This window comes from Lagenorhynchus albirostris, chromosome 13 (genome assembly GCF_949774975.1).
Source record: "Lagenorhynchus albirostris chromosome 13, mLagAlb1.1, whole genome shotgun sequence".
Classification (NCBI taxonomy): Eukaryota; Metazoa; Chordata; class Mammalia; order Artiodactyla; family Delphinidae; genus Lagenorhynchus; species Lagenorhynchus albirostris.
Genome location: NC_083107.1, coordinates 50,616,828 through 50,632,757, shown reverse-complemented (window position 1 = coordinate 50,632,757; position 15,930 = coordinate 50,616,828). Strand labels below are relative to the sequence as shown.

Here is a 15,930-nt window from a genome sequence, read left to right as displayed (position 1 = left end):
TGGAAGTCATCAGCAGATAGGTGGGCTTTAAAGCCATGGGGTGTGAAGGGGATCAGAGGAGGTGACCCCAAAATATGCAACTTTGGCATAAGGATTACTTTGAGCTGGAGGCCATAGAGAAACAGCAGACTCAGGAAAAGCTCTCTAAACTTCCCCTATCTGCCCAAAGGTAGGGCATAAATTTTCCTTTGTGAAGGTGTCCCCCCCCCCGCCCCGCTCTCCTCAACTATACCAGGAAAGAAGAACAACTCTTAATAACCAGAGACACTTCTCACCCCAAGACTGCACAAATTGGAGTCTGCACAACAAACCTTACTAAAATAACCCTTACCTTCCTTTCCCCCATATATTTACCTTCTCACAAGTTACCACTCCTAGAAGCCCAGACCCTTTTGCCTTTGCCTTATCGCTTCTCCACAATTTACTGCTCTTTGTTAAAATGGTATGTAAGCCTCAGGCTTAACTGCTTCTTTGGATGTCAGTTCTTTTCTATGAAGCCCTCCATATGCATACATAATAAGACTTTTCTCATGTTAATCTGTCTTTTGTCAGTTTAATTTGCAGTACTCCAGGTATAAAACCTAAGGGCATAGAGGAAAAAAGGTTTCTTCCCCTACAGGTTAAGTGACATTGTCTGGAGAGAGAATCCAGGGAGAAAGGTCTAAGGACTGAATGTGGGGTCCTCTAACAATGAGAGATCACACAAAGGAGGGGATTCAGTGAAGGAGACAGGATAGCAGCCAGTGAGGGTCAAGGAGAGCACGATGTCTCAGAAGCCGAGAGAAAAGAGGATTTCAAGGAGGAATGGCCAGTGGTGTCAACTATTGCTGAGTTGCTGAGTAAGATGAAGACAGGGAAGTCATCACTGGATTAGCAGAAAGGAGGCCATGGGGGATCTTATAAGAGCAGACTCAGTGGAAACATGGGGTAGATTCTGGATCGATGTGGATCCAGGGGAGGAAGGGAGATGTTGACTACTCTTTGGAGAAGTTTTCCCGTAAAGAGGAGCAGAGAAGTGGGGAGGTAGCTGGAAGGTGATGCAGGGGTCAAGGGAGGGGTCTATTAAGAAGGAAGAAAAGACAGCATTTTTGCATGCCAATGGAGGACACACTGACCATGTATGGGGCGGGTCATGGCAGAAACAAGTCTTTGAGAAAGTTGGAGGGGATGAGACCCAGTCAAGCAGGCATTTGAAAGTGGACAATCTGTCTGCCATCATAAGGAAGAAGCAGCTCCCCATGATGAATGGATCAGCGGTTGTAAAGATGAGAGTCCCTGTCTGATGACTTGTATTTTCTCAGGGAAGTGTGAGCAGAGAGTGAGGGCCATGGGAGGCTGGAGGTGGGAAGAAGAGGGATAAGTGGTGAACTGACACAATAGGAAGGTAGTAGGAGGGTCTGCCAGCATGGAGTGTCCGGCTGGTCCCCAGGGTCACTAATTTAAAGTTGGACCAGTCAGCATGTTTGCATGGTTTTCTCCAGCCATGTGTAGCGGCTTGGGTACAGGTAAGGAATAGGTGGAAAGCTGGCATTTTGATGGTACCAAGTTGGGGACAGGGACACAATGCAGGGAGAGAGAGAGAGGCAAGGAAGTTAAGGGTGCTTGCAGAGGGAAGCACCTCTGAATCTAAGTTGGATTAGAAAAGAAATGAGGGCCCAGAAAAGATGATGGAAACATAGTAGGGGACTGCCCGTTTGGGGGTCCAAGGAATACTATATTGGGGCAACAGTGGATGAGAGCTGGAAGGATGGGAGGTGGTGATCTGAAGGTGAGCTTTGAAGGCAGTGCAGTTCACTGGTCATCGCAAGGACATGGGTAGAACAGAGTACCTGCCAGAGTGGGACAGAGAAAAACATTGCTGTGGGTGAGATGGTCAAGGAACGTGAGGCCCAGGTCTTGGATGGATCATGCCTGGGAGACCGGAGAGGAAGGCAGTGAGCCAGACTTGTTCAGTGAACGAGCAGGAGATGTTCCCTGGCAACCCCACCAGTGAATGACGGAGCTGAAATCCTAACCCAGGCCAGGGCCCTCAGCACTTGCGCCTAGCCACTACACTGCACTGCAAACCGTCTCTTGGTGTTGCAGATTTCTTCATTCTTAACATGGAGACACGTACAATGCCCAAATGCCCACCTGCCTGACTGAACAATGCACATCGAGGAGCCTTATGAGGCACTTTGCGTACGTTGGGCATATGCTCCGTCGGCTGGACGGCTCCAGTGGACCTGGGCAGCTCGTCAGTACAAGACACACCACCCGCCTTAGCTCTTGAAACACACACTTCTGAATTGCCCACTGGGTCACGTGTATTGCTCACTAATTCGACCAGAAGCCCTTGACTGTAGGCACTGGGCTGCCTCAGGGATTTGGGCTTTGTGTGAAGGTGGCAATGGCAGTAAAGGGGACTTGGTGTGGCTCTGGGTTCCTGACATACTGGCCGCACGTTGCGTCTCACTGTAAATGCACTGGTGTACCTGGAGAAGCCCCGGAGTGAAGACCTTTGCAAATTGAAGCTTTTCTTCTACAAAGTGAATCATCGTCTGATTTGTAAGTGGAGATTTTCGTATTTTACTTTTCCTTCAACTGGTGCCTAGGTAGAGTTGAGAATCTTGGAAACGGCCAATTATTCAAATTTATGTTCTTTCCACAAATATTCCTGGAGCCCCTCCCATGTGCCAAGCCTGGTGCTAGGCACTGGGTGATGGAGCAGAGAACAGGAGAGACAGGCTCCTGGGTGCTGGGGGGATCAGGCCCCGCAGTTTCACTCAACGTGGGCAGAGTTTTGTGTTTTCCTTTCCCCCTCCGGCCTGGGCTGTCCCTGAAGCTTCTCTGGCAGGTCCTGGTGTGAGCAGCTCACCACGAGGTGCTCAGAATTCCGCACACTTGGCAGCAAGGGAATGAGGTCGGGGCCATTTGGAAAGCATTAGGGAAGAGTCACGCGGAGTGCGATTCAGGGCTTGTGTTTATCTCAACTGTAACTTTCCAGAAAGCTGGGACACCCCATTCCAATAAAAGCTTCCCCAAGTATTTTTAGAGGCATTGTGATGGTGCTGGGCTGTGTGGATAGGGGTGGTTTTCTGGATTTGTGGAATTGCATTTAGTTACTGATAAAACTTCTGTCCAATTTGTGAGCCAACATCTGGTTTCTAAGGGGTGTGCCATGGGCTGGTGATGGAAAAGGTAGAACTATTGAGCCGAGAGGCAGAACTCAGCAGGGCTTCCTTGTGGCTGGAAGCTGCGGCCAAGGCCAGGGCCAGATGGGGCATCTGGGTTGGTGGGAGAGCTGGGGCCAAGGAGCCTGGCCTCCTTGTTCAGAATTGAACTTTTCCCACCACTCCTGGGGCTCTGGGGGCTGAGGCTCAGAACTGTCTGGTTTGGTATCAATCCAGCGATTCTGCCGGGCCCCAGGCAGGGTAGGACAAGGACCCAGCTGACTCAGAGAGCCACGGAGACAGCACTGTCCGCCAGGGGAGCCCCAGCCAGAATGAGCTAGCTGTCTCCTGCACACCTGCCAGGCGGGGAGGGAGACGGGGGTGCTGGGAGGTTCCTGGAGCCCAGCCTGGGCCCAGGTTTTTCTACTCTCTTTTTATTATTTCCAGCAGTCCAAGGTTTTCAGTTACTCACACTCATTTATTCATTCCATCCATTCAACATTGATTAATCACCTACTTTGTGCCAAGCACTCTGCTCCATGATTTGCAGAAACTACCTCTTTGCTTTTCAATTATCCCCATCTCCAGACACGGTGCCCACTTTACAGTAGTCATTCAATGCATGGCTGCTGCCATATGGCTATTACTGTCATTAACTGTAGCAGTGACAAGCACTACTAAGACAGAGCTCCTGACCTGGAGGAAGGAGAAAGGATACCTACGATGTTCTGGGTCCGGTACCAGCCTTTACCATACCTTACCCCACCGAACAGAGGCTGGTATTATTGCCAGGGAAACTGGCATAGAAACAGGTAATGACCACGTGTCTGGGGGCAGTGAGAGGGGCTCCAAGAAGGTCCCGCTTTAGTGGCCTCGTTTGAGCTGCGCCTTGAAGTCCAAGTTCACTTGGTGGAAAATGGAGAGAAAGGGGAAAACATTCCCGGTGGAGAAAACAGCCTGAGCGATGGCCTGGAGGCGGAATGTGCCTGGGGTTCAGGGTGGGGTGCAGGAGGGATGGCCAGAAGTTAAGAGTGGCTAGAGCTGGGGCTGCACCAGCAGGTGCTTGGTTTCATGCCTTCCCTCAATGTCTGGGTGGGTTTGCCTCCAGGACATGACCTTGGACAGTCCTGAGCTGGCCGTGTGCCCAGACGTTCCTGGCTGATGTGCTCAAGTGCGGACCTTCCGGTTATTTGCTTGTCTGGTCCCGCCGCTCTGTGACCACTGCTGCCATCCCAGGTGCAAGGCTGAGGGCCCTCAGCTCATGAGGTCCTTTCTCTGGGCAAGAGCTTGGTGTAGTTGGCCCCCAAAGTTCCCATCAACAGCTCCCAGAGTTGTAGTGAGCTCTGCGTGAAGCACCGTGCTTTGCCTGCCTGCAGCCTCCCTCAAAAGGGGCGCAGCGTTGTGTAGGATGGAAAGCTCAGTGTAGCCATGGGGGCTACAAGGAGCATAGCACAGCCAAATCCAAACCCCTAAACTGTGCTTGAGCCCTTGCTGACACCACCTCATATTCACCTCTTCTGCCCCCACCGCCCCCAGACCCCAGACTGGGCTGTGACTCTTCTCTCTCTGTGGTCGTGCATGGCTCAGGGGCAACAGAAAGGATGCCATACAGTCAGGAGGCCTGAATCCTCTGTCCTGCCATTGACTCCCTGCCGTGTGAACCCAGGCAAATCGCTTAACCTCTCTGAGCCTGTCTCTTCGTCTGTGAAATGGGATAATAGCATCCTCTTTGCTGTCCTAGGCTTTGGGGGAGGTTCCTGAATAAACATGGGTAAAAACACAGTAAACGGGCAAGCACGACGTGTGTGTGCGTGCGTGTGTGTGCGTGTGTGTGCGTGTGTGTGCGTGTGGGGGGGGGGTGACAATCAGTGAGACCAGCGATGTTGCGGTTACCCTCTTTCTCCCCGGAACAAAGGCCCTGGCTGCTGGCATGGTGGAGTCTGGAGAGGGAAGATGCTGGCAGGCCCTGCAGCCTCCCCTGTCCTGCCCTAGGACAGGGAATGCTTTTCCTACCCAGCCGGGGAGCTGAGTAGCCCCAGGGTGAAGGGTACAGAGTAAGGTTTGGGCCTGGGGACCTGAAGCAGCACCCTGGCTCCCACCCAAAGTGGGGCTGTTCACCTCAGTGCCGTCCTGCAGCCTCCTCCACCCGCAGTCCCAACACCAGAGTCGCCTCAGAGAAGCGTAGCGAGGCCTGGCCTCAGCCCCATCTGGCCTCTCTGCTGGTCTCAGCTCCATGACCTCCCCCTAAGCCCAAGCACTGCCAGGAGGCCTCAGCCCACTAAACCAGGATGGTGGGCAGGGGTGTGGCTCCCCAGGGCTCTGCTCTGGGGGTGAGAAGCAGAGACGTACCGGGGGACAATGGTCTAAACCACCGCTCAGTCACTTGTTCAGTTATTCACCAAACAGCTTCTTTAAAAAGATCAAAGAGCACACACGTGAGGAATTATTAACACATTCTAGTTGAGGAACCAAAGAAAATGCATTTTAAAAAGCACCCTCCCAGGCCAGTTATGTAACGGCGCAGGACAGCAACATGCCCCAGAGACAGCGGCCGATGAGAGGGTGGCAGATGCCACAGTGCAGGGGCAGCTGAGACCCAGAGGGCTGTACGCAGAGTGGTGGGTCGGCGATGAACTGGGCCTCGGTTTCCCCCCGTGCAGGATGGCAGCCCAGGGCTCACCCAGGAGGCTTGCCCAGTTCTGAGGAGCTGATGCTTTCCAAGGGTTTGCCAGGCACTGCACACGTGGATGAGCTCATTCAACCCTTGGAGGTGCCCGTGGGGTAGGGAACATTGTTATCCTCACTTTACAGAGGAGGGAACTGAGGTAAGAAGAGGCACATCCTCTCACTGGGAGCACATGGCTTGTCAGTGGCAGAACTGGGACTGGGACCCAGTCTGCAGAGTTGGTGCATTTAGTCTGCACTAAACTGCACCAGAGGATGTGAGCGAATAGCCTTCCCAGATATGAGAACATCAGAGCTGGAAGGGACCCACGTGACCCCGGCACTCCCTGCTTTTAGGAATGAAGCCACTGAGGCCCTGCGTGGTGTCGTGTCCTGCCCACAGCCGTGCAGCCAGTGAGGGGCAGAGTGGGTCCAAGCTGCCAGTTCCTGACTCACTGCTGCTTCTCTCTTCCCATGCTATGCCCAGTGCAGTCTGGGAACCAAGAATATGGGCGTCACTGGGAGCTAATGAGGAATGCAGTCTCAGGTCCCACACAGACCTACCGAACAGAAAGTGTTCTTGTACTTTGACGAGAGCCTGGTGATTTGCATGCACTTTACTGATTGAGAGGCCCTGCTCTGTGCTGCCCTGCCTTCCTGGTCGGCAATATCTGTTACTGTGAGAATAATGACATTGTATCCAGACACTGTAAAACTTCAAATTACAAGATACCGGAAGCTCCATCCTGGAGTCACCTGGGATCTGGGGGAAGTGACAGAGTGGGTCCCCCAGAGCTTAATCCTTCATAGGGCCCTGCACACCCATCCTGCTAGTGAGCTTGGGAGCTTAGTCCTGAGCTGGGCTTGCCCAAGCCCAGGGAGGAGGTGACACTCAGAGCATCCTCACCAGAGCCACTGGCTGCTACGGTCCCCCAAGAATTAGAGCTGGCGGTTGGCTAGGGAATGGCCTGGTTTAGGACAGAACTTCCTGGGGCCAGAGCCTGACAGCTGTGGTGGCAGCTGCCAGGAGCTGGCTTGGGGTGAGCCAGGGGGCCTCGGTTCTCTCTCACTCTCTACCAGCACCTCTCCTGTACCGTCTCAGTCCCATGGAAAGTCCTTTGTCCTCAGAGCCTCAAGACCCTATGCCTCCCCAAACTTCACCTCGTAGAAACCCTGCCACTGACCCCAGGTGAGATCAGAGCCTGAGACTGCCCAGCGCGCCCACCTCAGCCCCACATTCTGGTTGGCTGGCTGGCAGCCCCTGGCCAAGCCCTGGATCCTGGGAAGGTCAGTGGAGCTGGGCAGAAGCAAGGGGAGGGCTAGGAAACTAGGGAAGACCCTGGGCTGGAGCTGTGAACAGAAACACAGTGGCTTTTTGCTCCGTCTCACCTCCTCTGAATCTGAGGCCACCACGCAAGGGCACGGAGAGTCCCACTGTAGCTGACGGGGGTGGGAGCCCTGAGCTCCACCTTCGAACACAGACCTAAGGCTCCCCCACAGCCTTCAGATGCAGCAGGAGCTTCTCCCTGGAGGACCCTCCAAGGCACTCGACTTACTTTGCTGCTCCTCAGATGCCCTACCCGCCTCCCTCCAAGCTCTTCCCCTTTGTCTTTGATGTACTGTTCAACTTTCACCCCTTCTGGGAAGACTGGTATCTGCTCAGAAGAGCCATGGCGGGATCTGGTTCTGTACTTGTCCCATCATTTGCAGGGTGTGTGTGTGTGTTTGTGTGTGTGTGTGTGAGAGCGAGCGAGAGAGAGGGAGAGAGACAGACAGAGAGATCTTCAGCAGTATTCAGGAAACTTTTCCAAGGCGGCATGAGAGCTCAAGGACCTCAGAGTCCACACAGGCAGGTCCTGGGTCAGCACCGGCTCTCAGCAAATGCCCCTCTGACTTGCTGTGCAACCTTGAACACCCTCTCTCCTTCTCTGAACCTACGTAAAATGAGGAACAAGGCCAACCTAACCCTCTTCAGTTGGTCTTGGAGGAGCACCAGGGCTCCTCAGAGAAGCTTTCAGGGAGTACATGGCATCTAAGGGGAGGCCTGACGGCTGGGGCTCCAGCTCCCCTGTTTTCTGTAATAGGCTGCTTGTTGGCTTTTGTTGACAAAATGGTATAAATGCCTGGCGAAAGTTCTGGAGGATTTCTATGGTGCTCTCCAGCTGGAATACTCTAGAGGTAGGTGTCTGCTCCATGTGGCACAATTCTGGGCCAGTCCAGGCTGGGGTCCTTGGGCACAGTCAGGACCAAAGGGAAGAACCCTCTCCCTCAACTGGCTTGGCCCAGGAGTGGTGGCAGACATCCCGGGAATGCAGGGGACAGGAAGGAAGAAGGTCCAGGTACCCCGTCTCTGTCTTTGATGGCCAGGCAGCTGCTCCTGTTCTCCTTCCTGCCCTTCTCCACCCACCCAGAATGTCCCAGAGGAAGTGGCTCTCATTAAAGCAAGGGAGGCTGAAGATGCTTTAGTCACTGACTTGTTCAGGGGTCAGCTCAGCCCCTGGGAGTGAGTGCAATCCTGGAGTAAACCAAGTGAATCTGTGGCCTGTTTCCATGGGGCAATTTGCTGGGTAACTGTCCAGTCTCTTCTAGGCTTTGTAGAGGTTGTAGGCTCAGCTCAGGAGAGATGAGACAGTCCTTCACTCCAGAGGGACTGGCCCCAGGAGCCATGAAGATGGTAGTGTGCCCTGACTATCAATTTCACTGCTGGGAATTCAACTGAAGGAGATATTGCATAAAGAAAAGGCCATCTTCATAAAGATGATGACTGTGGCATTACTCACAACAGCCCCCAAATTGGGAACCACACCCAGCTACACAGCAATAGGGGTAGTAAATTACAGAACATCAGTTACATAGAATATTACGCACCCATTAAACTTAGTATGTAGAAACATGGAAACAACACTGATAAAAAAATGTTACCAAAAGCAGCTCAGCACTTGTCAAGTAGTTCCCTTTCCTTTTCCTACAAAAGGTGACAAAGAACTGCAGGGGAACTTGCAAAAATGAAAACAGTTATGTTAGGGCAGAGTATTAGGAGTTATTATAATTATTGACTATTTACAATGTGCTGGGTTCAGTGCTGGGTGCTGAGGACAGAGCAGTGAATTAGAATGTATTTCCTTGCTCTCCAACTACAGCTTCAAATCTAATGATGGATTTTTTTTCCCCTAAATGTCCTTCAGAGTTGTCATAGCATCATCTTCCAATAAAAAATAGCTGATGAGAGAAATAAGCGAGGAAAGGTACTCCTCTCCTTCTGGGTAATGTATTTCATTCCCGGCATCAGAGCCGCCTCCAGCTGGATTACATACATGTCAGAAGAAAACCGAATGTAAATGTGGTAGTGACATTTCGGACTCATAATGTCTTAGTTTCCTTTGAAGCAAAAACATTTTTAAAACTCCATGTTAAAAAAGAAGTAAAAAGTTAGGACTTGAAAATTAAGTATGCCTAATTCTGAAAGTAGCAAGCTAAATTATGCAGTGCCAAAAGTGACATCTCTTATACCTACACCATCCCGGCTACAGCGGCATGGTTTTAGCTTTATAGCTAAAATATGCTGCCAGAAAACCTAATAAAAGGAAGCAAAAATATTTCTGTTTATATCAAGCTGCCATTTGAGAGAGACTTTGAAATATGTTCTTCTCTATGTGTAAATCTGACAGCAGTTGCATAATTAAAACCCCAGTGGAGAGTTTCCTTTTAATCTTTTCAAAGTAAACCAATAAAACATCCTTTAGGATGTGAAATGATGGATTAATACTCTTTGGATTGCTTGAATATCTCTGAGCTAGGGCCTGACTCCAAGAATACTATTTAGTACTAAAAGAACACCAGCCAGTGTCTTTCTCTTTAGGAGTTCATGTAATCACGGGAGATGCAGATGACATGCCAAAGGCGACACATGCACGGTTATGAGTTCTGCTTGTCTTGGATTTTGTTAAATGGAGGGATGAATAAATGGATGTATTTACATTAAAACAAACTTGATTTCAATCCCCTGGGAATATGTCATGTAGCATAAATGGCAGAAATAATAACTGCCCAGGATTTCAGTTCAGTGTAAGGAATCAATATGAATAATTTAGACCACGAAGTGGATTTTCATTTTGCTTAAGCTATTCAGACTGACTTTCTATTCAGCCTCAACTACCACTGAACAGCCACTGGCAAATCTTCCCACTGGGTCTATGTTGTACGAACAGTTGCAAATTACCTAGCTCCGGATATGGGCCTTGTTCAAGCCAAATGTCAGGACAAGTATTCTACCTCATCATGGTGTTTCATCTAACATGAGTACACACAACCACACCTGAATTTTTCTTCTGTGTCTCCCTCTAGCTGAAGGCCCATTCCTGCCCCTTCTTCCCCTCCCCTACACATACACACACACACACACACACACACACACACACGCACACGTGCAAAAGAAGGCAGAGAGAAAGTGGCTGCTGTCCTTGGACCAGAATTTACCCGAATGTCTCCTACTTGCTAGCATTTCTGTCTCTAACCTTCTTGGTACTGGCTCTTGCCTTCCCAGCTGTCTAAGACTAACCAGATGCTTCTAGTCTATCTGACCTCTAAGATGTGTCTGATCCTTCAAGTTTTCTCTGGACTTAATCAACTGTTGGCCTGACCAACAGACCAGTCCTTTTGCTCAGCCCTGCTGTGGTGTCTGTCAGACATACACACAGACACAGACACACACACACACACACACACACACACACGTTATTAAATACTTCAGCCTCAAACAGGAATGTGCCCACCAATTGTATCAATGAAACTGGGAGAATAAACACTGCATAACTTGGATTCTGGACCCAGCTGAATACGTAATTAACTGTGACCTGAGACACGTCCCTTAACACTCTGAGCCACATGGGATTGGACCAAAGGACCCCTCCTTGTTCCAATCATCATTAGTGAGGCTAGCCAAGATGTGGCGCCCATGAACACTGCAATCCAACTGCCCATGTTGGAATATGCTTCCACCTTTGTCTTGTAGAATAAGCTTTAACCTTTCAACATATTAGCACTTGGGGCCTGATATACACAATATATCATATTTATGGGATGAATGAAGAAAGGGTTTTCTACACTAAAGTCTAGATGAATCATTTAGTTGGGTCTATACAATACAAGAAAATGTCCACACTGCTGCCTGGACCATACACACTGTGATATTCAAATAAAACCGAGTGCATGCTAATTTTCCTCTTCGCTGGATGAGGTGTCAGATAGAGAATACTGACTGCCCATTTTGGATTCGGCTTTGGTTCCCTGAGCTGCAGAATCCATAAAAGCACCAGTAATAATAATTGTCTCTGAAGACTCAGGGCATTTAAGGGAAAGGAACTACATAAACAGAAGTGAAACTGACGTAGGTAGGTCTTTACTTAAATCTCATCCAAGTACATTTTGCAAGAGAAGCCTGAAATAAAAATCATGCTACTTCAGGATTCAGCAGAACTTATGTGACAGAAGTGACCAATTTGAACCACTGCCCCAGACCACGTCAGCAGGTGGATAACTGATAGAGACCCTGCTACTTGTGTGGCTTTCTTGGCACCTCTGCAAAGGGGCTAGTTCAATGCCGAGCTGTCCACTGGCTGGTTCTGGTCCTGAGTGCAGCTCTTCTCAGAGATAAATATCTCCCTGCAGCAGATTTTGGAAACAATGTGCTGGGTCATTTGTAACATAGCCACCAGCTTCAGCATAGCCTCCTACAATGCTTGCCTACATCCCCAAACACAAATCAAGAAAGAGAACATAGTTTCTTTCTGCTTAACTAAAGAACAGCCAATCCTGCTCGTAGATTAAGGGCTCGGGCTTGGAACAATTTACCAACACGCTGACTTGATTTTGTGCAAAGAACTGACAGAAGCTGTAGAAGCCATGGCTGGGCGGTGAATGAAGGCATTGATGGGAGCTCATCAGAAAGGCACAGAGACCACAGGTCACTGGAATGAGGCCCCATTTGGATAGGCTCATGGCCTGTAGGGGAAGGGGACACTGCTCCCACCTTTCCCTTAACCTGTGGGCTCCATTAGGAAGCCAAGGTCAGAGCACACCGCTGGGAAAGAAAGGCTGTGGCTGCCCAACTTGTGCACAGGTTGCCTCTAGGTGAAAGCAAAAGGGTGTGTTTACAAGAGGAAGAGCATAAATCAATAATGAGCTATGAACACATGATGTCATCTTCCAGGACTAAGCATCTTTGGTACTTTTAAAGCACTTAAAAAAAAAAGAAAAAAAAACTCTAGTTGCTATAGCAACTTGATGCAGCTCTTAAAAGGGGATTTTTTTTAAGGGGGTCATTTTATATCTTCAATCACCATAACAACATGATATAGCTTTTAAATAGTATTTTTATCCAATTTGTGTGTACTTTGGACTTGGGCCACATTTGCCTTTTCTATTTAAAGTCATCAGATCAAACATGACACATGAAAATTCATTGAAAGGAAGCCCTTTCGTAGACTATACATATACACTCAGAGAGCCATCTCTAGCTGCTCATATCCTGCACATGGACGCAGTCTTTCTCTCTGCCTCCCAGCAGCCACCTACAATGGCTTACGCTGGCCAGTTAGTCCATTCCCCCGTCTCTAAGCTGGCATACCAATCCAGCCCAGAACCCACCCACAGAAGGCGGGCCGGTGCAATCCCTCACCTCTCAGCCCAGTGAATCCAGTCCCCTCCTCCAAAACTACCACCGGGGGATAGTGCTTTGGTGTGACTAGAGGCATGACCAACCAAGGGCCTTCTTCCACCCTGGGACTGGAAGCAGGAGGAGATGAGACACAAAGTCTTGCCAAAGTGAAAATCTTGTATTTATTCTGCACTCTATACAGTAACGGGAAGAGGTCTGTTTCACGTGACACCCAGGGCCCAGGGAAAGTGGGGGAGGGATGGGGAAAGTGGGTGAGAGGAGAATAAAGAGAGGGACAGGGTGGAGTGGGGAGCAGTGATGGCTCCACAATCTCTACAAGAGAGGCTCAGAGGAGGGGCGAAAGAAACAGGGGGGCTTCGAGGAATAGTTACACAGCATTTTTTGTACAGTTGCAAAATCATGAACTATTTTACCAAAAATAAGAGGAAGGGATGATGGAAAGTATAGAGAAACTACCCCCTGCACCCAAGCTACCCCCTTGGGGCCACTATTGGTTGGACAAGATAGCAAGGTAACAAAGAAGAGAGGTCAAGAAATTGGAGGGGAAGCTGGAAGAGGGGAGGGGGGAAGTAAGAGGAGAAAACCAGAACCAGAGCGGCTGCAGTCCTATTCTCCAAGTCTAATGGGGTGGTGTAGACTGTAAAAAAAAAAAAAAAAAAAGCGAAGGAGATCTAGGGATTCGTCTGGGGAAATGGTCGCCTTCCCCAGGGTAAAAGGGCTGGAGGACTCTGAGGGAAAACGCGTGTAAAAGAAGAAAGGAGCAGAGAAGGGAGGTAACAACGCTGTGAGTGGAGAGAGGAAGGGTTTTCCAAATCACCTGGATGAGGAAACCGAGGACTAGGGGGCGTGAGAAATAAGAAGGAAGCAGCAGGCCCCTGATACATGTTCTCCCAAGTCCTTTTTTAGAAGCCGAAACTGAGGCACAAGCGGTTAGGTCACGCAGTTGGCAAGTGCTGGAGCGCGGGCGGCCCCCCGTCTGCCCAGCGCCCGGGTGAGGGTTCTCCCCGTTTGGCCTCTTTGCCAGGCAGTCACCGCTGGGTGCGCGCCAGAGATGGGCCTCTCAGGCCACCTCCCGCGCCGAAAGCCAGTAAAGAGGGAGACCGAGCAGGAGGAGGGGGACGGGTGGGGAGGAGAGGGCGAAATGAAAGTAGGCAGCGGGGCCTCAGAAGGGAAGAGGGAGCCGAGGGACGCAGCTCGAGCCCCGAGCAGTGGAAAGGGCGGCACGTGAAAGACGCGGAGAGGAAAGTCGCCCGCTGGGCGCGCCGCTCACCTATGGTCGACACCACGGTGCCCACGAAGTAGAAGGCGCCGGGGAAGTCCCAGCGCGGGCGCAGCGCGTCGGCTCGGACGCCGGCTGCCAGCGCGGCCTCGTAGTGCCGGAGGAAGGCGCGCAGCTCCGGCTCGGCCACTCCGTGCGCCGCGCTGAAGTTGCGCAGCGTGGCGCCCCAGCGCGCCCGCGCCTCCGCCTCGCCCGGGCTCTCGAGCGCCGAGAAGACTGTGGCGCCAGCCACCAGGTAGAGGCCGATGAGCGCTGCCAGCAGCACGAAGCGACCCGTGTCCTCGTTGAGGTGCGAGCGGCGGCAGCAGCAGCAGCAGCAGGAGGGGCGCGGCAGGCGGCGGCGGCAGCGGCGGGGCGGGGGCCGGGGGCTGCGGGAGGACATGGTCCGGAGCTCAGCCCCGGGGCCGGGGCGGCGCTCGGGGCCCGGGCCGCGACATCCCCCCCGCGGGAGCAGAAACGTGAGGATGGTGACCAGGGGTCGGGGGCCGCCGCGGAGCCCCTCGCCGCCTCCTCCAGAGCCCGGACGGCGGGGCGCCTCCGCCTCCTCCTCGGCGCTCAGGCCGCACACGGGTCCCGCGGCCCTTCGGGCGCCGGAGCTGGGGCGCTCCTTTCTGCGCGCCGACGCCTGGCCGGCTGCCGCGGCTCCTCACCCACCGCCCTCGGGCGCGGGGGTCTCAAGGTAGGCCCCTGCCGCCTTGTGGCCGGCGTCCACGGGGCCCCGGGCCTCATACTCCTCTCCAGACAGGCCGCGGGCTGCGGGCGGGGCGGGCTGTAGAGCCCGGGCGCCTAGGACAGGGACGGGAGAGCAGGGCACGAAGAGAGACCCCGGGCGCGTCCCATGAGACGTTCCCGGCTCAGCGGCTCCCCAGCGCAGGCTCCGTGGGCAGTCCAGCTCCCGCCCCCGGGCTTGAGCTGGCGGCGTCGGCTTCGGAGCCTCGGAACCGAGCTGAGTCCGGGGAAGCGCTCCCTTTCCAGCTCCAGCCGGAGAGCCGCCCGGCACGGAGAGGCGGAGTCACCGGCGCCCGGGGCGGGGTGTTGGGGGGTGGGGAGTAAGGAAGGGAGAGAAGGGGTGGGGAGTTGGGCTGCTGCGACGCCTCCCTGTCGTTCTGGCTGCACTAATGCGGGGCACCGAAGCAGGTGTCCGGACTGCGGTGCTGGCTACCACGCCGCCAGGGAATACCGTCCAGCCCCTCCCTGCGCTTCGGCTCCGGAATCCCTCCCTTCTGTCCAAGCCGTCGTCAAACTTTGCTCAACTTGATGTTGTCCTGTGGTCTCAGGTGCTGGAGGCCGAAAGACGGTAATGCCCTGACACTGGGCTCTCCAGCTCCAGTCCGAAGTTTAAGTTCCCTGTCGCTCGCGTCTTCTTCCTGCATCCATCCACAGCGCCAGGTCTCGGAGGGTTCCTTTGGGGAAAAGATTCCGCTTAGGAGCGGAGAAAGGGCCACTCGACTCGGGGCGACCGGAGAATGAGGGCGTCTCCTCCCCCTCCCGACCGAGCGGGTGGCCGGCGTCAGCACCGCGGACAGCGCATCGGTGCCGCAGCCGCCGGGCGGGCGGCTCTGGGGCTGTGGGGACCCGCGGCGCGGGACGAGCCGGTCACCCTGCTGCGCTGTGCTTCCCCAAACCCCCGGTTTCCCTTTCTACCTCCCTTGTGTCCCCTCAACCCCTAAGGCAGGTGCGGTCGCGGAAGCGGAGAGCTGACAGGGAGGGGACGCTGCGGAATAGAGACGGGGGAGGAGTCAAGAGCGAGTAGAGGACCAAGGTGCCACGGGAGGAGGAGGCCTTCGGGCCCACCGGCTGCTGGATCTCCCTTCGTCACCCCAACCCTCTGACCCTCCGGTCCAGGGCGGGGAACGCTGGATAAGAACCTGGCTGCGGCAGGGTGGGTAGAGGAGGTGCAGGGAGAGCCCACTAGCCGGCTGCCCCGAGGCCGGCGGCGGGAAGGCTGGGTTCTTGAGCGCTGAGGAGGGTGTGTGTGTGGGGGTACATCGTCGCCCCCTCCGCCGCGTGGCAACAGGGAAACACGGCGGGGGGCTCGGCCCCAGCGTGGGAGCTTCTCCGCCCTCCGCGGGCCGCCTTTGCCGGGATCTCTAAGTTCTGTGTCGAGGAACGTCCTTGGTACGGATAGAAAACCGTCCTCTTCTGGCAGCCAGCCCCTT

The 15,930-nt window shown here is 53.2% G+C and overlaps 1 protein-coding gene across 1 annotated transcript in view; it reads right to left on the bottom strand.

The window, feature by feature from the left end:
- The window catches only part of KCNK12 (potassium two pore domain channel subfamily K member 12), a 51,602-nt gene extending 37,449 nt beyond the window's left edge, over window positions 1-14,153 (bottom strand). Inside the window, exon 1 of the mRNA XM_060169681.1 lies at window positions 13,763-14,153. Coding sequence (XP_060025664.1) covers window positions 13,763-14,153 — 391 coding nt within the window. The remainder of the gene's footprint in view (window positions 1-13,762) is intronic.
- Between the last annotated feature and the right edge of the window lie 1,777 nt (window positions 14,154-15,930).